At 35.9% G+C, this 24,836-nt stretch overlaps 1 protein-coding gene across 3 annotated transcripts in view; it reads right to left on the bottom strand.

Moving 5' to 3' along the window:
- The window catches only part of CLASP2 (cytoplasmic linker associated protein 2), a 170,054-nt gene that overhangs the window by 87,981 nt on the left and 57,237 nt on the right, over window positions 1-24,836 (bottom strand). For all 3 annotated transcript variants that reach the window (XM_068558803.1, XM_068558804.1, XM_068558805.1), the window contains 4 exons: window positions 13,449-13,528; window positions 11,081-11,173; window positions 8,086-8,231; window positions 5,161-5,296 (listed from right to left, as the gene is read on the bottom strand). In XM_068558803.1, coding sequence (XP_068414904.1) covers window positions 5,161-5,296; window positions 8,086-8,231; window positions 11,081-11,173; window positions 13,449-13,528 — 455 coding nt within the window. The remainder of the gene's footprint in view (window positions 1-5,160; window positions 5,297-8,085; window positions 8,232-11,080; window positions 11,174-13,448; window positions 13,529-24,836) is intronic.

Genomic DNA, 24,836 nt, shown 5'->3' with positions numbered 1-24,836 from the left:
CTGGTTTCTATTAGTAATTCTTATGTTCTTCTTTAGTGACGCAAACACTAAAAAGTTCATAATTGACATAAGAATAAAATAGTAACCTAAGCATACGTATTTGATGTTTTAAATCTCCTATTTTTCTTCTGAGCTAATGGTACGGGTTGGGTTCTCTAGGAGGCAGGCTCTGAGATGGAGTTTAGCATTCAGGATATTAAGAAGTGCTCTTGGGATCAACACTGGTGGAAGGGAGGAGAAGGAAGCAGGAGTGAGCAGAAGAAGAAATCAATCTGTGCTATGGCCCAAGGACATCTTTGCCCAAAGCCAAAGCTTTGGGGAGCTCTGGAGCTAAAATGGTCCTTCAGAGTAGTCTCAAATTGGTCTAAGATAGCCACAGCGCTATTACTTCCACATCAATCAGTTATTAGACATGGGCCATAACCAGGAAGGGGCAAGACCTTGGGAAAGGCAGCTCTCTGCAAGCTGAGGCAATCCTTGAAGAGGCTGGCAGCTGAAGACTGTCTGCCCACATTGCTTCCAGTCCTGGGGAAACAAGTCTTTCAGTGAAGGAGAACGTGAATGGCACATCAGTGTGTGCCACAACTAACTCAACCAAAATTAGAGGGAAAACTTTTTTCAGTTCCTACAGAGGGAAACCACCCACAGACCTGAAGTTGTTCAAATGAGGATAATGCAACACAGTGCTGACCTGCATATTATTCAACTGTTACATTCAGCGTGGAAGGGCTCTGTGGACCCGGCTCCCTTAGAGCATCCAGAAGAACCCATCCCCAAACATTACTGTGGCGTTAAAGCCCAAGGAGACTCCCTAGCCACAACATACTACATAGGAGGTCTCACCTACCTTCTTCCTCCTCTCTCATAACCTCCTCAAAACCCTACTGCTGACTGATTAACCCACATCCAACACAGTGGCAGGGACGGGGCAAAAGACTAACCTAACTATTGTTACACCATACTCGGGGGAGCTATACCAAAGGAAAATAAAAAGTGACCCTCACAATTACAGATGATGCATTCAACCAAACACCAAGTCAGAACCTGGGAGACAAAATATAGAAAACAGGAAATAATGTAAAACAACAACAACAAAACACCCGATTTGTATTTTCAGTGAGATCATAAGATAGTAAGTAGAATTTAAAGGAATTTTTCCTGAGAACATATACAGCTGTAAGACAGAAAACAAAAAAATATTTAGGAAATGATAAATGACGAACAGAAGCAATAAATAAATGATCCATGAAAACTAACACAAATTTAAGGAAACTTCATTTTAGTCAGAAATCTGGCTCCACTATGTAAAGAAAGCACTAATGAAAGATGATCTACTCCAAGGCCTGCCGTGAGGGAACTCCTGACACAGAGACTCTTCTATAAAGCTTCCTAAGGTGGTGTTTTGTTTTAAATTAAAAAATCAAATGATATCTAACTTATTATAGAAACAATAAAAAGTTAAAACAATTGAGTGAAAAGGACATAATTCTGAGGGAAAAGAAATGTGAACCTGAAGTCCAGTTTTTGAGTTCCTGTAAAAGGGCAAAGAAAAGCCATTTTGAAATACGCAAAGATAAATATATATGAAAATTGAGAACACACTAAAATCACAGAAAAATTTTAAATGGGAAGAGTTTCCTAATAAAGATTGGGCAGGAATAAAGGCAGCAAAAAAAAAAAAAAAAAGCAATTAATTTCAATTGCTGAAAATGAAAATGTCTTTGGCTCAATTTAATTTAATGGTTAAGGGGAAAAAATGACATGAATAAGATAAAATATATACTTTTTGAAAGGCTGGGGAAGTAAAACAGAGGTTTTATTCCTGACACTGACAATGAGTAAGAAACTTCTAAGAAAATAATGAAACAGGTAAGGAGCAAATACAATGAACATAAAACAGAAAAGATAGGAAAGAAAAAATACTATTTCAAGATGGTAGTAGTCAAAAACTTTCACCATACATAAAGTACATGAAGCAAGAATTGTTAGGAAAATAAAGTTGATAAAAACTAGAATCAGAATTTGCCAGATAAAGCAGCTTTTTAAAAAATGAGACCATGAAGAATTTGAATAATAAACAAACTAGATTTAGTAATGAATAAAGTACCCTATAAATGAATTCCATATTTTGCAAATACTAAAAGACTATCTATCTAAATTTATGATGTATTAGGATACTAACAAAATTCAGGTGATTCAATGAAGAAGAAATTGTACAACCAAATTGTATGATCAGAATATCATGAGATTATAAAATGATAAGAACAAAAGAACCATTTGAAAATGCAAACAATATCCTTATGTAATTCAAAGAGAAAGTTGAAATGGAAATTACAAATGATTGAGAATTATAAAATAAAGAGAATGTGATAAATCTAAGTCACTGGATGCTGCTAATGCCAAACTCAGAAGAAAACATTATAATAAGAAAGCGTTGTAATATTAAACAAAAACTATGACAAATTATCTGAGGATATACCACAAAAATCTAGGGGGAAAAAAAGAGGTAAAAGCCACAGCAAGTCAAAGAAAGGAATTAAGAAACACAAATGTAGAAACTAAAGAACTAGAAAAAATTAAAGAACCCATTGGTACCAATAAAACAAACTTGAAGCTTATAAAAAAATCCATAACAATACCTCTAGCAAGTGTTTTTTTTTTTTAAAAGAACATATAATAATATAATAAGAAAAAATGGCAATATAACCACAGTGGAAGAAACTTTTTTTTAAATTAACAGTATACAACCTCATGCCAAGGAGTCTTAAAATCTATATGAAATAGATATTCTGAGAAAACACAAATAACCAAGAATACTTCAAAAAGAGATGCAAGAACGCCCAGTCTAAACCACTAGAAATATTACTGGATAACTTAGAGTCAGCAAACCCTAATAACAAAATATGTTAAACAAAAAAATTACAGAAAATTCTACAAAAGACTTATATTAAGTAAATACCAAAATCTTAATTAGCCAACTGCATCTAGCAGCATCATAAGGTACAATGGCCAAGCAGAATTTAGCTCATGAATGTACAATGGATAAATGAAAAGAGAACCATTTCTAAAGATATTAAAGGGATATTTGACAAGATTCCACATCTATTGTTGACCAAAATTTAGCAAAATAGAAATAGGAGGAAATTCTCATAACCTAATGTAAAGTATCGAGAAAGTTATCCCAGACATCATATTTAAAGTACTCCCATTAAACTCAGGGATAAAACAAAGATTTCAATAATTTCCACTATTTTTGAACACTGTTATGAAGGTGCCAGATTTAGTGAAGCTTACAAAAATATTAAAACAGAAAGAAACGAACATTTCCATAGATAGATTCATAGATTTCTTCATAGGCACTGGATTTAATTGCTGAAAAAACCTTCTGGTACAGCAGTATTAGAAAAAAACATCACTTAACAGGAGAGGACAAACTGATCACAGAAACTGAAAAGGCATTTAAAAAATAGACCCATATATTTATGGAAATTTACTACATGAAAACAGTGGTATTTTAAGAAAAGACTGAACTGTAATTCACTACATGCCACTGGGTCAAATGGCTTTGTATTTGGGGGAAAATGAAGTTGGATACCTGTATTTCACACAGAAATAAAACTGAGTTAGATGTAAACCTAAGAAACAAAATCATGAAAGTTTTAAACAATTGAATATTTTTATAATTGAGAAATGAGGAAGGTTGTTTTAACTATAACAGAAACCACAAAAGGAGCATTGTCTCAAAGCAAAAAAATTTCAAATTTCTATATATAACAAATGATAACTTAAACAATATTTGAAGAATTGACAAACTGGCACAAAATATTTGCAACATAGAATTAATTTACAGTCATCCATCAGTGTCCACAGGGGTGGTTCCAAGACCCTGGGAGGATCCCCAAATCTGTGGATGCTCAAGTCCCTTATATAAAATGGTGCAGTATTTGCATAAAACCTACACACATCCTCCTGTATACTTTAAGTCATCTCTAGATTACTTATTATAGTTAATACAATGTAAATGATAAGTAAATAGTTGTAATTACTGTAAATGTTATATAAATAGATGCCAGCAGGAGGCAAATTCAAGTTTTGCTTTTTGGAACTCTCTGGGATTTTTTTCCCCCCAAATATTTTTGATCTGAGGTTGGTTGAATCCACAGATGCAGAACCCATGGATAAGGAGGGCTGACTGTCCTTATAATGTATAAAAAAGGCCTTAGAAATAAGTGAGGAAAAAAATGCACAAAGTATAAACTGGCAATCCAAAGAAAAACTATTAAAGAAAAAAAAAAACCTAATGTCTCTAATAATCCAAGAAATGCAAAGTAGAATATGAAATAATATTTCAATTATTAAATTTTTAAAACCTTTAAGATACTAATAATGCACAATGTTGGTAAAGGGTGGAAAGAAAGAACTTCATAAACCTCAGGGAGAAGAATGGTGAGGACAATTTAATATTATGTTCTTTAATAGAGAACTGATTTAGACATTAAAAAGAATTATTTGTATGGACAAGGGAAGCTGCCCAAGTACATGAAGTTTAAAAAGTGTAAAAAACATTATTTTTACATATATGTAAAATACAAATGCTACATTTACATTTTGTAGTAAATATAGTTTGTATAGGCAAGAACAGAAGTTTGGAAAAGTACATACTGAATGGCTAGCGTGGTTAGTTGCAGAAGAGCAGAATTCAAGTGTGGAAGATTTATTTTTTTTAACTCTGTTCTTTTGGGCACCTTCAAGATGTGGATGATGAGAAATATTAAGAATTTGTCTGTCATCTTTTACCACTGTCTCTAACTTTTTTATTGTTTTACATTTGCCTGCTACTACCTATAATGTGGTTATACACACACACACACACACACACTCACACATGTACATGAATATTATGTCTATTATATTCTGTATGCAAGCATGTTTACTTCGTAATCCTCTGTACTATTTAAATGTTCAATAATAACTGTGTATTACTTTTATTATCAGAAAAATAATTCAAAAGTAATTTTCCTTTGGGGTTTAAAAAAATACCAATGATTTATTTAAGTACACTGAGAGAGAGACATACAGACAGAGAGGTGGACAAACACACAGAGAGAAAGATAGAAAAAAGAAAAGAGAAAGAAAAGAAAGGAAAAGAAAAGAACTTACCCGAATTATGAATCTGATTGCTGCACATCCAGAAGTTGCCATGACTTTTGCACTATTGGGGACGAGATTAAAAAGTGTAGGTACAATGGCTTCAGCTCCATGATCAAACTTGTTTCCCAAAACTGTTGAAAGATGGCTATAAAGGAAGACAGAAAAATGTTTTTTAAAAAAATAGTTTAACATTAAATATAGGTAGGACCATACAATTTTAAAATATTCTTTTACTGAATTAACAAAATTTTTATTTTAACCAGTTCCAATGGCAGAAAAACAAAAGAGAGAAAGGCAAGTGCAGATACTACCTACTTCCTTCTTTTCCCCGTCCTTTTACTGTCGAGTGCAAAGTTGAAATTTGGCATTTTAACCATCTCTTTGCAATGGAGAAGTCATCTAATCTCAGAATTTAACCATTAACATGACAGGTAAAACACTCAGCTCTGACTGTACTAACTTTAGTCTTTATCCATTGGATATTTCCACTCTGATGTCCCAATATCAATCTTAAATTCAACATATTTGACAAATAAGTAAAATCTTTCCCAAATCAGTACTCCTCTATTTCTTTCTTTTTATTTTTTTAAATTTTATTTTTGGCTGTGTTGGGTCTTCGTTGCTGCATGCGGGCTTTCTCTAGCTGTGGTGAGCGGGGGCTACTCTTCATTGCATGTGCGGGCTTCTCATTGCGGTGGCTTCTTTTGTTGTGGAGCACGGGCTCTAGGCGCATGGGCTTCAGCAGTTGTGGCATGCAGGCTCAGTAGTTGTGGCTCGCAGGCTCTAGAGCACAGGCTCAGTAGTTGTAGTGCATGGGCTTAGTTGCTCTGTGGCATGTGGGATCTACCCGGACCAGTGATCAAACCCATGTCCCCTGCATTCGCAGGCGGATTTTTAACCACTGCGCCACCAGGGAAGTCCCAGTACTCCTCTATTTCTATTAATGAGAAATATTAATATTTCGGTCACAAGTACTCCCTGACATCTTTGGTGTAGGATTTCAGAATTCTTGATTGAAAATAGAACTCTACCATACATTGATTAGTTGGGTGACTCTAAGGACGTCTGTCTTCTCTTTCCAAATTTGTAGTTAAACAACTAATCCAGGCTAATTAATTTAATATGATTTTGGGTAAAACACTTAGGAAGAATGCTGTAATTACAGTTCTGACAATGTTTGTGGAATTATTTAATTTCTATATAACTTATATCTTGTCTAAAATACATGGTTGGGGTACAGTTAGCTCCAGAATTTCAGGTTCCTGGTTCAAAGAGGTACTCAGACTCAGACTGACTTACTAGTGTTCAGTTATACCTTCAGTTTTCCAATGTGAAACTCAAATCAGAAGCAAAGAGGTGCCACCTGTGCCCGGATGTTGCTGTCTTCCTTTAAAGAGTGTAAGAGTTTTGTTCTGGTAGGCCAGTGATGTACTTTGAAATCAGCTTGATCTTTATAAGCTTACTGGGAGGGGCGGCCTGAGAGTACTGCAGAGTACTCAGCCTCCAGAGTAGCCTGAACAGTCCTATTCCTATACAACAGCCTTTCTGGGGTCTCTACTGAATGCCCTGGGTGTTCAACAACGTTTCTCCAGTCTGGCTCGTCAGAACTTGAACCTCTCCCGGCCCAGGTGAACTCTGGGAATTGTTGTTTATCTTATAGCTTCCAGCAGTTCTTTCCAGTCCTCAGGGAGTTGTACCTTTCACATGCACAGATTAGTATTCAACTAGACTCATGGGATCCCCTATGCAGATTTCTATAGCTCTTTTTCTGTATATCTCTCCTCTCCAGCGTTCTGCACTGCAAATTTTAGCCACTTCAGCTTTCGGAACCTCCAATCTGTTTCTTCTTCAACTCAGTGAGACTGCCTTGCTCTGCCTGGGTTCTCCCTCCCTCTCCACGGTCCAGAAAATGCATCCAGGTCAAAACTGTGCTGATCATACTGTTCAACTGACTTGTTTGTTTCAAGAATTACACTCCTGCTCTGCCTGCTGTCCATCATCTGTACACAGTTGTCTTACATATTTTCTCCAGTTTTCTGCAAGAGGGCTAATCCTGTACCAGTTGTTGCATCATGGCAAGAAGCAGAATTCCCATCACGGACTATTTTTGAAGGTTACAATTTGTGGATTTTTGTTTTGTTTTGTTATCAAGAGATATTCAATTATTTTGGTATATTGACTTGTATCTAGCAATCTTGCTATATATTACCTTAATTATAATAATTTATCTATCAATTCTTATCATTTTCTGCATGGATAGTTATATCATTTGTTAATAAGGGCAGTTTTGTTCCTTTTCTTGCAATCCTCATAGTTTTTATTTCTTGAGGGGTTTTTTATTTGTTTGTTTATTCTGTTTTGACTAGGACATCTAATACAATCCAGATTATAAATATTAATAGTAGGCATCTTTGTGTTCCCTCTCTTCAAAGTAATACAACAACATACACAACAAAGTATTCTGGTCGGGAGAAGTGGTAAAAGGAGTTTAAGTGTTCTACCATCCTTAAATTTTAGAAAAATATAAACATACAAAATAGGTTTAGACTTTGATAAGTTAATGATGCATGTTATAATTCCAAGACAACTGCTAAAATATCAGAAATAAAAAGCTTAATATCCAAATTAGCAAAGAGAAAGTTACATATAGCCAGTTCTCAGACCCATTCACTTTCTTCTTATACTCACAGTTAGTGACCAAAAATCTACCAGTAGACTTTAGACATATAAACATATTTTAAGGTTGGTATAAAGTGCTATTAAGAAAGATTTTTTTTTTTAATCACACAAATTTTATCCTTATATATATGATGTTTGGAACATATATATGCTTTTTTGGGGTTATCCTGCTAGTGCTTTACTGAATAATCACTGAATCAATGAGTACAAAATTCGTTCATAAAAAATACTTATCACAAAAAAGAATATGCTTACGCCACAGTAATGCAAGCTTCTCTAACCACCTGGGATCTAAGATCCTTAGCTGAAAGTTTAAGTGCTCCATCCAACAAGCGTAAATGTTGGAAAAAGCCATCATATTGTGCAGCTCCAGCAACAAGCAATGATCGAATTTTCTTAAGCTGAAATAAAGAGAATTTTCATTACTGACGTTAAAAAGTGGCAGTGCAAAAAAAAAGCTACCTAAACTTCACTATTGGAACAAAATTAAAAATTTTTTCATTATATTTCATAATTATATTCAGACATTTTAACAGCATTAAATGTATCTTATAAATAAACATGCAAACAAACAAAAAAGCTTTCTGGAAAAGAACATTATAGATTTAATTATATGCATAATAGACATGTAATGTATGAGTTGGTAAGTAAATTTTAAAGTTTTAAGGGAGTCTTTTCAAAATTGTCACAAAATACACATTAAAATAAAATTTACCATTTTAACCATTTTAAAGTATACAACTTAGTGGCAATAAGTACATTCAAAATGTTGGGCAACCATTACCACTATCTACTAAGAAGCCTATTTTTAAAAGAACCAAATTTGGAAACTATATTCTTCCATATGCAAAAGTAAAAAATCAAAAGGATCAACCATTAAGTCATCACCATCTCCAATATTTTAACATTATCACACTTACTTTGTGACACAAATAGCTCTTTCTCCCTATTTCTAAACCTTTAAGAATAGGATTGCCAAATGTTTTCCATATAAACATCATGCATACCTAATAAAATGAATCAGTCAATTGAGATACACTCAGGTGCACATCTGTGCTCACACATACAAGCTAAAAGTTTACCTATCATACCCATTATTATGTATAACTTCATATTAAATTCTGTGGTTTTCTAAATTTTTAAAGATATCTTTAAAGATGAATTAAGGATGGAAAACATAAAAATAAAACACTGTGGATGTTAGAAAAACATCTGAAAGAACAGTTATACAATCTTAGGGTATATAAGGTAGGCAAACTATCATAAGCAGAAGAGAAATCAGAAGGTATCTAAACAACTAAAAAAAATTACAATATGGTAGGAAAAAATTATCTGCAATATATAAGTACAAAAGACAAATAACCAAATATTAAATTGGGCAAAATAAATATAAGAAAATGTGTTCAACCTTACCAGTGATAAGCAAATGCAAATTACAACACAGACACATCATTTGCCTTCATTAGATTGGCAAAAGTTAAAAAGACTCGATAGCACCCAGTAATAGCTCTTACTGTTAAGATCATGGATGACTAATACCTTTGTTCAAAATATTTTGGCAATGTCTACTAAAATAAAATTGCATCTACTCTTTACCCACCAATCTACTTTTAAAAATTTAAGCTATAAAAATAAAAACACCATTGTTATAAATATGTGCAAGGATGTTTATTGCAGTATTGTTAAAACAGCACAAAATATAAAAACAAGTCCATCCAAGTTTCTAGAAACATACAGCCCACCAAAACTGAATCAAGAATAAATAGATAATTTGAACAGTCCAACTGCTAGGAGTGAAATAGAATCTGCAATAAAAAAAACTCCCTGCAAAGAAAGTCCAGGACTGGATGGCTTCACTGGGGAATTCTACCAAACGTACAAAAAACAACTTATACCAATCCTTCTCAAACTCTTTCAAAAGACTGAAGAGGAGGGAATACTCCCAAAATCATTTTATGAAGCCACCATCGCCCTGATACCAAAATCAGACAAAGACGCTACCAAAAAAGAAAATTATAGGCCAATATCTTTCATGAATATAGATGCAAAAATCCTCAACAAAATATTAGCAAACTGAATCCAACAACACATAAAAAGGATCATACACCATGGTCAGGTTGGATTCATCCCAGGGTCACAGGATGGTTCAACATACGCAAATCAATGTGGTCAAAAGCCACATGATCATCTCAACAGATGCAGAAAAAACATTTAATAAAATTGAACATCCATTCATGGTAAAAACTCTTATCAAAGTGGGTATAGAAGGAACATATCTCAACATAATAAAAGCTATTTTTGCCAAACCCACAGCCAATGGTTTATGCCAAACTCAAACCCAATACTCAACGGTGAAAAGCTGAAAGCCTTCCCACTAAAATCTGGAACAGGACAAGGATGGCCTCTCTACCACTTCTATTCAATTTAGAAGTCTTAGCCACAGAAATCAACAAAAAAAGAAATTAAAGGTATCCAAACTGGAAGGGAAGAGGAAAATTGTCACTATATGCAGATGACATGATAATTTATATAGAAAACCCTAAAGACCCCACACAAAAACTATTAGAACTGATAAACGAATTCAGCAAGGTACCAGGATACAAAATTAACATACAGAAATCTGTTGCATTTCTTTACACTAACAATAAACTATCAGAAAGAAAAAGTAAAAAAAAAAAAAAAAAATTCCCTTTATAAATCACATAAAAAAAAAAAAAACAACCTAGAAATAAACCTGAACAAGGAGGTGAAAGACTTATATGCTGAGAACCATAACACGTTGATAAAGGAAACTAAAGATGATTCAAAGAAATCATCTCATGCTCTTGGATTGGAAGAATTAATACGGTTAAATGGCCATACTGCCCAAAGCAATCTACAGATTTAATGCCATCCCTACGAATTTACATTCCCACCAACAGTGCAGGAGGGTTCCCTTTACTCCACAACTATGTAACCCTAAGGAGAGTCATGGTCCCGGGGCATCAGTGAAGCTCAAAAAGTAGCACAGTGGAGACGCTAACAAATGGGTGAGATAGGCTCCACCTGATTAGCAAAACAGAAAAAAATGGACCCTAACTAAGAAAAGGCCTATTATCTCAATGTGTTTTCCAGAAAGAAATGTTACCTATCAGACTCTCTATTTCATAAGCAAATACCAGATAGTACTACTATCGAATTTCCAAGTTTTTGAAAAAGAACATTGAAAAAAAAAGGAGAGGGATAAGAAAATAAAAAGTAAAAAACTTACTGCATTGGCACGCTGATCCCAGTCGTGTTTGTCATCTGACAAAATTTCCCTGATTTTATTTAATGTTTCTTCAAGTTCTCGACTAGAATAGATCTTAAAGAAAAGATGCAAAATTATAACATTAATATTTCTTGCCACAGCAAAATTATGCCCTCATGTTCAAATAATCTTTCCAGTAATAGTATTATTTCCCATTCTAGCACCATTTTTAAATGGAGAATGAAAATACATTATAGATAATAATAAAATAAAATGCTTCGTCTTCCTTACCTGTTACCCAGGTAAGGATATTTCTCCACTCATGAGTAACTTCAAATATACTTTTAAAGTGCTTTGTCATTTAAAAACAAAATGCAAATATCCTACAGATTAGTAAAAACAGGACTGAGTTCTCAAAATGACTTCAGGTATATAACATATCTATTGCATTCGTATACTTATTATACAATATTGCAAAAGGACATGTTTTAGGTTAGTCCCTCCTCTGACCCTCTCGCTAGACTGTAGCCAGGAGAGCTACATGCTTTATTCCCTCTGGAGCTAACTGTCTGCCAAACACCATTATCCTTTCATTCACTTAACAAATATCCACATAACAGGGATGTAACATTCTAGGCACTAAGGACACTATGGTGAGCAAAAAATAGGCATGGTCTTTGCCTTATGGAACTTATAATCTAGTCAGGGAAAGAAAAAAATTAATCAAATGATATAAAATATGAAATTGCAAATAGAAAGTATCACCAAGGAGAAGTACATACTGCCATGAAAGTATACATACAATAGGGGGTTTGAACTAGTTAGGAAAGTCAAGCTTGAATTGAGAGCTAAAGCATGAGGGAGACATCATTAGACAAAATAGAGAAAGATCGGCCTTCCCTGTGGTGAACAGCATGTGCAAAGGCTCTGTGACAGAAAGAAACAGATAGAAGGCCAAGTACAGTAGTAAAGAGTGCAAAGGGGATCAGGGGAAGAGATAGTGACCCAAGGCCTAAGTCTGTCAGTGCATAGTATTTCTCTACATCACAGTCAAGGTTCAGAGGTGGGCGCAAAACCTAAATTAGTTCAGTTAGAGTGAATTTCAAAGTTTTACATGGTCAGCTGGGGAAGAGGCAGAGGGTACTAAGGGAGTGAGGCTCGGACAGCTGCAGCCATGTTGCTGACCATGAGGGAAGACAATGCAGAAGAATCCAGAAATGAGACATAAGAAAGAATGGGGTCCTAGATACCATCTGAGTAGTACAAACAGATACTGCCATCAAATAGGCCCTATTTATATTTTTCACTTTCAACGGCCATCAAATTCTCCTTTTTCTTAAAACAAAAACTTGCCAAAAACAAGAGTACAAAGGGGAGCAAGGCATGAGACAAGGCTGAAGAGGCAGGAGGGGGACCAGATAAACATTTGTTACAGAGTGATTACTGGAGGCTTCTGAGCCTTTCCTGCCTCCCACTTTCCCTTCACAAAAGTCCTTCTGCCATATTTAAAAAGAAAGGCAGGTTCCTCTCCCACTCCTAATTTTATTATGATGCTTTGCTCTGGAATACAATGCCAGGCTCCCCCTCCCCTAACATGGGAAAAAAGGGTCGACTCAAAAATTTACTTTAGTGAGGGGGTACATAATTTTTTAAACGTTCTTTTAGGGGGCATACAGAGAGAAGAAGTTTGAATACCACTAAGTTAGGAACTGGCTGCAATAAAATAATTCCTAGGTTTCTAACTTGTGTAACTAATTAGGTTTCCACATATAAAACACTGGAAGAGTAGGTTTGAAAGGGGAAGATCATGAGCCCAGTTGTGGGCACGTTGAATTTGAGATGCTTCTGAGACATCTAAAAGGAGATGTCAAATAAACAATCAGTGGAAAAATTATTTTTGCACTAAAGAGAGTTCTGGCTTAGCAATAAAAACCTGTGCATTACCTATGTAAAGGCACGAAGTAAAGCCATGGATTTGAAGGAAGGAAGGAAATGGAGAGCGAGAAGAGAGGCCCAGAACCAACCCTTAAGAAATCTCAGTATTCAACAGTCAAGTAAAGAAGGATGTGGCTTTAAAGGAGAAAGAGATGAAGTGGACAGAAAGGTAGGAGGAAAAAAAATGGAAGAACATTGTATCACAGGCACCTTTAAAAAAAAAAAGTGGATGTAGTTGGACATTGAAATGTAAGATGATTCAATGATATGGATTCAATTTTGTTTCAGCCTCACTGAAAAAATCACTTGGAAGTCTAATTGTAGCAACAAATAATAGTTTGGCAAGTCAATTCAGGAAAAAAAGAATTTGGAAAACAGGGACAAAAATAAATAATATTACGAACAGGCACACAGGCAATATTCATGGGGAATGCCACTTTACTGGCATCCTTACCTGTATAGAAGGGACATCTGTAAAAGCCTTTATAAAATCATCTTCATCAACTGCTCCGGCACCTCCTTCCTTAGAAGCACCTGGTAATTAAAAATAAATTTATCTTTTAAAGTTTACTTTTAAGCACTTTAGCACTTTTAAGAACACCATGAAAAAAATTAACTCTTTTGATATGAAAAAGGTGTAATTTTGAGACATTCCAATTTATAAGAAGGTATTAAAAAAATCTCCAACTTTTCAGAAAAGAGAAGGTACTTAGCAGTGGTTGATTAGCCCTCTGTAAGGTACTAGATGAGGCTGGTAGTAGAATCCAAACTATAGGAACAGAGCCCTCTCATCCCTCATTCAATGCAAGAGCAAGGACACAAGAAATACAGGTGAAAGGATAAACATTTAAAAAGCTGAGCAGTTTATATGACCCTAAATGTCAATAATGGTGCCAAGGCTTCCCTGGTGGCGCAGTGGTTGAGAGTCTGCCTGCCGATGCAGGGGACACGGGTTCGAGCCCTGGTCTGGGAAGATCCCACATGCCGCAGAGCAACTAGGCCTGTGAGCCACAACTACTGAGCCTGCGCGTCCAGAGCCTGTGCTCCGCAACAAGAGAGGCCGCGATAGAGGCCCGCGCACCGTGATGAAGAGTGGCCCCCGCGGGCTTCCCTGGTGGCGCAGTGGTTGAGAATCTGCCTGCCAATGCAGGGGACACGGGTTTGAGCCCTGGTCTGGGAAGATCCCACATGCTGCGGAGCGACTAGGCCCGTGAGCCACAATTGCTGAGCCCTCGCGTCTGGAGCCTGTGCTCCGCAACAAGAGACGCCGCGATAGTGAGAGGCCCGCGCACCGCGATGAAGAGTGGCCCCCGCTTGCCGCAACTGGAGAAAGCCCTCGCACAGAAACGAAGACCCAACACAGCCATAAATAAATAAATAAATAAATAAATAAATAATTAAAAAAAAAAAAAGAGTGGCCCCGCTTGCTGCAACTGGAGAAAGCCCTCACACAGAAATGAAGACCCAACACAGCCATAAATAAATTTAAAAATAATAAATAAATAAACAAACAAACAAACAAACAAATAAATAAATAATGATGCCAAATAAGTGAGGCAGAGGATCCACATGTGCTGCAGTGGTCAGGAAAGCAAATGTGAAAGAAATGAGGGTCTTGAAATTAACTTTAAATATACAAACAAATCTTCTTTTATTGCACATACACAATAAAAAAGTAAACTTAATAGGCAGTAGTTGTTTAAGAGCCAATGATTAGCTATTGTCTTTCAGCTCCAAATACACTCTTTTATATAGTGATGCTGGGCCTAGGACTGAGCAAACCATTTTTCTGCTGATTCTAATGGTTTCCTGTTAAACTGTGTCAGTAGGGATGTGGAAAGAATGAAAGCTGAAGGAAGAAGGGACCTGCTCCTTCCTAACTACTTCCTCTTCTTGTCAGTAAAACCCTAGCAACTCTGGCAGGTTTCTCATTTCAGTAGCAGTTCCAGACAGCAGTTTTTCTAACATTCACTGAAACCAGCTCACTATGCCTGACAGAGACACCAGGCAGCTAGTACCTGCTCCTCAGAGGTCAAGTCACAGCTCTGCAGGGCCTCTCCTCTAAGCCTCTATGTTTCAATAATTTTAACCTCATTTTGTTCTTCCAGCTTTAGGGGTAGGAGCTATTTACTGTGATTGCTACATCCATGATACTTTATTTTTTATTTTTATTTTTTTTCAAATTAACCAGTATTTAAATGGGGAGGGGAGTTGTTTAATAGAAGTAGTATGAATTATAAATACTATTTCCTGGGTACTCAGCTGCTATATGTAATTGTTGTGCAGAAGACACTAAAATAGTGTCTTTGCTCTTAATGACAGTGGAGAAACCAGAGTCAACACAGGAAACTTGGCTTCATGGAGAACTGTCGTCACAAAACTCAACCAAGGAATCTTAACACAGCCGCTGAGAGTACTGTGGTATAGGTAGCTGGGGAGGAGACACCTGTTTGGGGGGGAAGGAGAATAAATGCCGGGAAGGCTCTGCACTGATGGACTGTGAAGCCGGCAGAAGGGTCAGTAATCTTCTCGCCTCCTCGGCCTCTTCCATGATACTTTAGTGTTCTCTTTTTGCATTCTTAATTCATCAATACCCATTTAACAAATTATATTAAATTCTCTCTGCAAAAATAACTTGTGGATTCTGTCTTCTGACTGAAATCTGGCTGATAACTCTACTTATTATTTATTTTCTTCATGGTAAAAATCCAACATATGAAGTGGTTTTCAAATACCTAAGATGTACATTCCAATGGACAATTCACTTAAAAAATCTCTCTGGTTAAAAAATTAAACAGAAAATATCTCTTCAATTAAGTTTATCATCTACCAAAGGAGATATAAATACTGCAAAACTGGACTTAAAAAAAATCATCCTAAAAAATAAAAAATACTCAGGATTTCCAAAGGTGTATAAAAAGCTCCTTATCTTAAAAACAAATAAAAACCTCAGAAGGTCTTTGTATATGAGTTTTAACAGCAATAAGAGATGGACCACAGAACAGCATAAAGTTTAAGGCAATATAAAACTGCAAATTAAAAGCAATGACAATTTCATAAACTAAAAGAGGAATGAATGCATGCTTGCTATAGGAAATTCAATTACAAGAGTAAAAAAATTATAGTTACCCCCTAGATATTAAAAAATCCAATAAAATAATAAAACTCTCAACCCCATGCCCATAATCAGTACTAGTAACTAACTGATTACATGAAAATAATCAGCTAAAGCAAAGAAATAAAAAGATAGCTAATCATATTATCTTAACATCTTATAAGATACATTCATTTACAATCTCTTAATATGGCAGGGTTTATTGCTTTTGACAATGGGTCCTCTGATAGGAGTGCATATGCCTAGATTTTTACAATTTCTTCCCAATCTTTCACAGTTGTCTTTGTCTAAGCCACTGAACAGAAATTTCGTTAGGGACTGGTCCTTACCAAGCAGTTCCTAAACATTCAACACAGTTTTCATAAAAACAAAGTTCTTTCCACATTCATTAATATATTTTGTTCCTTTATATTACCACTTCTTGCAAATTACTTTGTTACAATAATAAGAGCAACCATTAGGCAAGTTTGAGAACAAACAACGACTCCTAGAAAGTATACATCTCAAGTGGTAGAGGAGACCTGGGCAGATGTACCAGAGCAGAGCCAGCTAACAACCTTAGTGTACTAAAGTGTGGAAGACAGAAAGTTTTACAGAGGAATGGAGAAGTGAAGGGGAGATCAGTATGAAGGATTAGTACAGTGTATATGCAGTTTACTAAGGCATCATACATACAACAGAATGCTAACATCGATACATTAACCCGCCAGCCATAACACAATGTCAAAAACCTTCAAGGGGATGCAGAGCATCTGAACAGATCCCAGATAAGGCCAGAAAAATGTGCCAATGACTAAGGACATACACAGGAAAGTCTAACTTTGAAAGTCACAATTTACTCTAATCATAATTTCTTTATTATGCAGTAATTTCTTATGACTAGGGCCAAATAAGCTAGTAGGGAGTGGTGGGGGAGTAGAATATAATGGCTTTTAAAAGTCCCACAGAAGATGCAGAGACAAATAAATGCAGCCTTGTGACTCTCAGATATGACAGCTAGGCCTCTAAACCTGGACATGGGCATTACCAAATTTGGTAAGAACTTGCATGGTCTGAATATTTAACCCTAATCTACCTCACTCTTACCTTGGAGAATCACTTTGTTTAAGCAGAGCTGCTGCTAATGGGAGTGTTTGGCATATACGAATAGCGTAAAGACAGAGGACATTCTGAGCTCCCCATTCTAACCTTGTTTATACCTTGCATGTATTACAAGTAAACCTTTTTACAATCCATGTTTGCCTAATGTTTCCCCTCACCTTGGTTTTGACTGTCTGGCCTACAAAGTAGGAAAAGGATCCTTGCATAGGGAATAAACTGTTGAATGAACTGTTTTATCTCACAATCATCACTCCATTTTCTGATACAGCTTTAAAAAGTTCACCCAAAAATACTATAAAATCCCTTTAGCGCCAGCAAGGAGAATGAATTACATAAGAAGACAGTCAAAAAGAGTAATGGGCCAAGAATAAACTGTTGAATGAACTGTTTTATCTTACAATCATCACTCCATTTTCTGATACAGCTTTAAAAAGTTCACCCAAAAATACTATAAAATCCCTTTAGCACCAGCAAGGAGAATGAATTACATAGGAAGACAGTCAAAAAGAGTAATGGGCCTTAATGTCAAATACTACTGCAAGAAAAGGAGAATGAGTGTGCACACCAAGAGATGTATTTAGATAAATTAAGTTTGAGAGCAGGAGCACAAGTAGAGGTTGGGCTGAAAGGACAAGCGAAGCTGGCTTCCAATTCGACTAAAGCTCTTTCAAATATAACTGTGTTAACAATCATACCAGGAAATATTAATGGGCTGAAACAGAACAGAAGAGCTTTGCCCAGCTGTCTAACCACTCTAAAACAGAGGTCAGTAATTCTTTTCTGTAAAGGACAAGAGAGTAAATATTTTAGACTTTATGGGCCATATGGTTCCTGTTGCAATTTCTCAACTCTGCCATTGTAGCCTGAAAACAGCCACAGACAATATACAATGAACAAGGTTGTATTCCAATAAAGCTCTATTTGTGGACACTGAAATTTGAATTTCATATAGTTTTCACATGTCACACAATATTATCCTTCTTTTGACTATTTTTAATCATTTAAAGATGTAAAAAATATTCCTAGCTCATGGGTGAAACAAAAACAGACAGTTGGCTGGATTTGGCCTGTGCACTATAGTTTGCTGATCCCTGCTCTAGAATCCACTCTAAGCTGGTAATCACTTGGTTGGGAAGCAGAGGGAGGGGAAGGGGGATTAGAGGGTACTGTCATTCAGGAGATACCATGGTTTCTAGTGTGCCAGACTGCCTAGAGGAGGCATTCTCAGAAATCCTCAAATACTACTTTAAAAGGTTTAAGTATAAAGAGAAAACGCCATTCTACTTAGTCCTTAACTACTAATAAGGTGAAGTGCTGGATACAATGGTGAATGAAACAAAGGGTAAAGTACAGATACAGGAGCAAGGAGAGCAAAGTCTTAGAGATGGAAAGAGGCAGGTTCTTCTCATGCTACAATGAAGCGACTAGCACTGAAGAGAAAGATAAATGCTGGAAAAACAACATGGAGGGAAATATGTCAGGAACCTTGATGAAATTCATACAAAATCTATAATTTTTAAAGAGAGTTACACTAATGAAAGCACTATCAGTGCTTTTGAAGAGTGCTATGAAAAGACAGAAGAGCTTTCTGGATCCCCAACTTTCTAAGGGAAGTAGGTTGAAAAAGACACTCAGCTGAAAACACAGGACATTTTGATACAAAAGAAGAAAAGATTTCGGGGGCAGAGCCCAGAGTCCAGGGCAAAACCAAGAACAGAAGAGAACACTGATTTAGAGAAGCACACCCAAAGAGAGAATGAAACCTTCATGATGGAACATTCATGACCCCTGTAATAAGGGAACCTGAAAGCAGGTTCCTGTTGGATTTCAAAATTGCTATAAATCAGTGACTACTATGAAGTTCCTGTTCCTTCCCCCAACCTTTTTAAAGAAACTTATTTATCTTATTTATTTTTAAAAAATTTTTGGCTGCATTGGGTCTTTGTTGCCGTGCACAGCCTTTCTCTAGTTGCGGCAAGCGGGGGCTACTCTTCGTTGCGGTGCGCAGGCTTCTCATGGCGTTGGCTTCTCTTGTTGCAGAGCACAGGCTCTAGGCACACGAGCTTCAGTAGTTGTGGCTCGCAGGTTCTAGAGCGCAGGCTCAGTAGTTGTGGTGCACGGACTTATTTGCTCCACGGCATGTGGGATCTTCCCGGACCAGGGCTCGAACCCGTGTACCCTGCACTGGGCAAGTGGATTCTTCACCACTGCGCCACCAGGGAAGCCCTCCTCCCCTTTTTTTAGGAGTGTCTATTATGGTTTTTCTGTCCTGTATGTTGAGTATGTGGGGTGCAAGTAGATGTCTTTTTAGTTCAGAGGCCTCTGCATGGAGAGGAGCCACACCAGAGAGAAACCTCACATGCATCTAGACCTGATGCAGATCAAAGGATCACGGACTTTGAGCCTGATGGTATAATTAGGATGAGACTTTTGGGAAATGTCCATGAGTGCATTTTGTGTGTGAGAGGCATGTAAATTATCGTGGTCAGAGGGCAAGCTGCAGTAGGCTGGCTGCAAGGGTAGCTGCAACAATTGCTCTCATTCCTGACAACTGCTCCTTTCACAATGTGACTTTGCAGCTTTCCCTATTGAAAAGTGCAGTTCCCAGTAAAGAGGTGGAGAAGAGTAACTGAGAATTCTGGTTGAGACAAGACCTAGGAGAGGCTGAAGGGGTCCCTGATTGGTGATTCCCCAGTGTCCAGCAGAAAAAAACTTCTCAGAGGAAAGCTTCTGGAATCCCCAATTTGGACCTGAAGGACTTCCACTAATTAAGTTCAAGCAATAAGCTCACAATCAAAGTTCAAATACGTTTGATCCTTGAACAAAACAGGTTTGAACTATGTGGGTCCACTTAAACAAACAGATTTTTTTTTTTTTGAAAACACTGAGCTGTACACTTTGTCTATCTATCTGTCTATCTGTCCATCTATCTATCTATTTTTGGCCGCAGGGCATGCAGGACCTTAGTTCCCCGACATTCCAAATAAACCTTTATTTCTAAAACCAGATAGCAAGGACATATTTGGCCTGCTGGCTGTAATTTGCCAAATCCTGGTGTAGATAGAAAACCCAAAATAATATACAGTAAAATCATTAAAAATTAAACTTTAGCTAGGTGACTAGATACAAAATCAAAATATAATAATTGATTTCATTTCTATGCATCAGCAACAAAGTTAGAAATTTTAAATTAAGAAAATACTATGTCGAGGAACCTTGAGGGCATCATGCTGAGTGAAATAAATCAGACAGAGAAAGACAAATACAGTATCATCTCGCTTATATGTGAAACCTAAAAAACAAACAAACAAAAAAACAAGCACACAGATACAGAGAACAGATTGGTGGTTGCCAGAGGCAAGGGGTGGATGAAATAGGTGAAGGGAGTCAAAAGGTACAGACTTCCAGTTATAAGATAAATAAGCCATGGGATGTAAAGTACAGCATGGTGACTAGAGTTGACACTGTACTGCTTATTTGAAAGTTGCTAAGGGAGTAAATCTCAAAAGTTCTCATCACAAGGGAAAAAAAGCTCTGTAACTGTGTATGGTGACGGATGTTAACTAGACTTATTGTGGTGATCATTTTGCAATATATACAAATATTGAATCATTATATTGTACAACTGAAATTGATATAACGTTGCATGTCAACTATACTTCAATTTAAAAAAAAAAAAAGAAAATGCGTTGACTCTATAGATGAATTTGGGGAGAACTCACATCTTTGTAATACTGTTTTCCTATCCAGGAATGTAGTATGTCCATTTATTTATGACTTTTAAAATTTCTTTCAATGAAGTTTTACAATTAAAAAAAATACTATGCTTTCTGGGACTTCCCTGGTGGCACAGTGGTTAAGAATCCACCTGCCAATGCAGGGGACACGTGTTTGAGCCCTGGTCCGGGAAGATCCCACATGCTGCGGAGCAACTAAGCCCCTGCGCCACAACTACTGAGCCTGCACTCCAGAGCCCATGCTCTGCAACAACAGAAGCCACCGCAATGAGAAGCCCACGCACTGCAACGAAGAGTAGCCCCCGCTCGCCACAACTAGAGAAAGCCCGCACACAGCAGTGAAGACCCAACGCAGCCAAAAAAAAACTGTTTTTTAACATAAAGTAAAAATATTCTGAGGTACCTAGAAATAAACCAAACCAAACAAACAAAAACAAAACAAAAGAAGTGAAAAACCTTGAGGTGGAAAAAAGAATAAATTTTAATGAGACATTAAAGAACACTAAAATAAATTGATAGATATTGTGTGTTCATGGACAGGAAGACTCAGTATCATAAAGATGTCCAGTCTCCCCAGAGTACTGCCATAATCAAGCCTCCAACAGGGTTTCTTGTGGAAGTTGTCAAGCTGATTCTAAAATCTGGAAGGGCAATGGACCAAGAACTGTTGAGATAATCCTTAAAAGTAAAGGGAGGAAGTACTTGCCCTACCAGAAATGAAGACTTACAAACCTAAGATAATGATGACAGTTAGGTTTTAGTGCAGGGATAGGCCAACTAATCAAATGAACAAAATACAAACTTCGAAAACAGACCCACAAATGTACAAAAATTTGATACACGACAAAGAAGTGATTCAGATCAACAAGGAAAGTAATTCAATAATAATGCCTAAAATTCAACAAAATGCTGAGATAATGAATTATCTAGTAAAAAAAAAAAGGTTATTTCCTTACCCAATTTTAAAACTTACAGTAGACATTCTGATTCCCATGGGAAAATGGTAGTCATCCAAATTCAAATCAAATGTTTTACTAAATACTCCGAAAACCAGAGATCAAAAAGAAAAACAAATAAAACTGTCCACAGCACATACTTGTAATAAAAGTTCTCACTTCAAACTTCAATTTACAGGTAAATGGGGAAATATAAACATCCAAAACCAGCAATGTCAATTACAGAGTCCTCACTGGAGAGAAAAATCCGAGGAATCTGTATGGAAGAGGAGGATCTTGGCAGTGGAGTACAAAGACATCAAATATGGTTCCCCTCAGAACAAGAGGTAAGTAGCACTTAGAAGGGGGAGGTATTCCTTCAAAGCTTGGTGGATAAAGGAAAGGAAGAAAGAGAAGATAACAGTTCTATTGAAATGAGATGGTATCACAGAATCAGAAGCACTGAATAGAAAGCCTTCCATGTATCATTTAGAAAAGAAGTTGCATTTCACTATACCAACAGAAGAGGGCATTCCTGAACTAACAAACAGTAAATTTTTCTTTCTGGCCCCACAGAATCACTTATTAAAAAATATTTTTAGGACATTTGAGGAAATTTTAATATAGAATGAAGTGCTTAAAAGGAGGTATATAGTTAGAATAAACTTACAGCAAATAAAAGGGCTTAAAGGAACAAGTTAAATATCACCACAAAAAAATCAAGACAAATCCACAGCATGGGACAATCTAAAAGACAACTGGCATAGACTCTTTAAAAAAAAAGGTCAATGTCATGGTATAAAAATTGGTGAAGGGATTGTTTTATACATAATATTATGGAATTTTCTGGCATATGATAATTGTATTATGGTTATAATGAAGCACACCTTTAAGTCTTAGGAGGCGTATATTAAATATTTATGGCTGAAATGTCATGATGTCTACAGTTTACTTTCCAACTGTTGAGTTTTGGAAAAAAAAAGAATACGTGTGGGAATATATCTATATGGAGATGGTTAAAACAAATATGACAAAATGCTAGTTACTAAACCTAGGTGATGAGTGTTTACTGCATGCCAACTTTTCTATATGCTTAAAATTTTTCATAATAAAAAGTTTGGGAAACCACTCACTAAAAAGCTAGAATAAGTACAGATAAACATCAGGAACATCAGTAACCAAAATATATCCAGTTAGTAGTATCTCAATTCAATGGAGTAAAGAATGTTTTATCCAATTGCATGGACATTAACTTGCCCATACATAAGGAAGAAAAGAAATTAAAATGAATATATTGTCACTTTATACAAAAAAAAATTCCAGATATACTGAACAAACTAAATGTAAAATAATTTATGTTTTAGAATAAATTAGACTATTTGTATAAACTTTCGGGACTAGACAATAGTCCTTCTTATTCAAGACAGGAAATTGGGAAGTTTAAAAAAAAAAAAAAAAAAAAGGATAGATATTTTACCTACCAAAACAAAAATTTTTAAATTTTGACATAAAAATGCCATAGACAAAGGAGAGACTGAAGAAATATTTGTAACTTTTAATAAAAGCATAAAAGGCCTAATATTTTAAAAACTGTAATAAACTGATGAGAAGACCAAACAGCCCAATTAAAAAATGGGCAAATAATAACAAATTACAATTCACACAAGAGGATATGCTAATCCCTATTAATGAATTTATATATTCTGAATCTCACTGGAATATAAACTCTGGGAGGACAGGGTCTTTCTTCTTGTTCACTGATATTTCCCAGAGATTACGAGAGTAGCAGCATACTAAAAGCTTTCAGTAAACATTTGCTAGCTGCTGGCTGGCTGGACAGGCGGATGAGGACTAAGAAAAAGAAGTACCATTTTTCACCCATCAAAATGAACCTGTTATATTCAAGGCTGGAGAAGGTAAAATAATGTCTTTATTAAAATTAAAAGCACATGATTCACTTTGTTATAAAGCAGAAACTAACACACCATTGTAAAGCAATTATACTCTAATAAAGATGTTAAAAAAAAAAAATTAAAAGCACACACAACCTTGACCAAGCAACCTCATTTAGAGGAGTCTATTCTACAGATCAGAAGCACCAGAATGACCAAATACATAAGTACATGTAGACCTGCATTCTTTGTAATGGCATAAAGTTGCAAACAACCTGAATGACACTGACAGAGAAATAGTTTATTAAATCATGGAACAGCAATAATGTGGAATACTGTATAGCTATTAAAAGAATGTGATAGCTCTCATTCTTGATGCTGAAGGACGGAAGGATGTTTTGTGGAAAAAATGCAAGTTGCAAAGTGTTTACTAGTATGTTTAATGGGGGCAAAAATAAAATCTAATCTGAATACCTACACAAATAAAAATGGAGTAAGATGTGGAAGGATATCATACATAACACTGGGCAATGAGATTAGAAAAGCAAGACGGTATGCAAGTTTTTTTTTCTAAACATTTCTCTAATGTTAGACTTGTTAACAGTGAGTATGCATTTTATATTTTAAAAAATCAAATTATGCCATTCAATTTATTAGTAAGAAATACATAATTTGGTTCTAAAAAAGAAAAATGCCAAGTTAATGGAAAAAATTAAATTTACAACATGCCCATCATAGAAATAGTGCTTCTTACCAATTCAGTAATATAATGTAATAAATATAAGTTGGAATTGTAAGTTATTACAAACTTCTACTTTATATGGATCAAGTATAACAAATCTAACTAATGGAAAATCCCTCACATGTGTGATCTATATTAATGATATTTCACTCTTTTCTGAGGCAAACCTTGAAATCAATTTGCCTACCTATATGACACTATAATTTTCTAACACTTAAATCTCAGTCAAAAAGTATAGGCAAATGAAGTATGGAAAGGCCAAAACACTAAAAACCACTAACACTGGTTGGTGGGATAATGAGCATGGACAGATATTGTAA

Source organism: Eschrichtius robustus, chromosome 12, assembly GCF_028021215.1.
Source record: "Eschrichtius robustus isolate mEscRob2 chromosome 12, mEscRob2.pri, whole genome shotgun sequence".
Classification (NCBI taxonomy): Eukaryota; Metazoa; Chordata; class Mammalia; order Artiodactyla; family Eschrichtiidae; genus Eschrichtius; species Eschrichtius robustus.
This window is presented reverse-complemented; position numbering and strand designations above follow the sequence as displayed.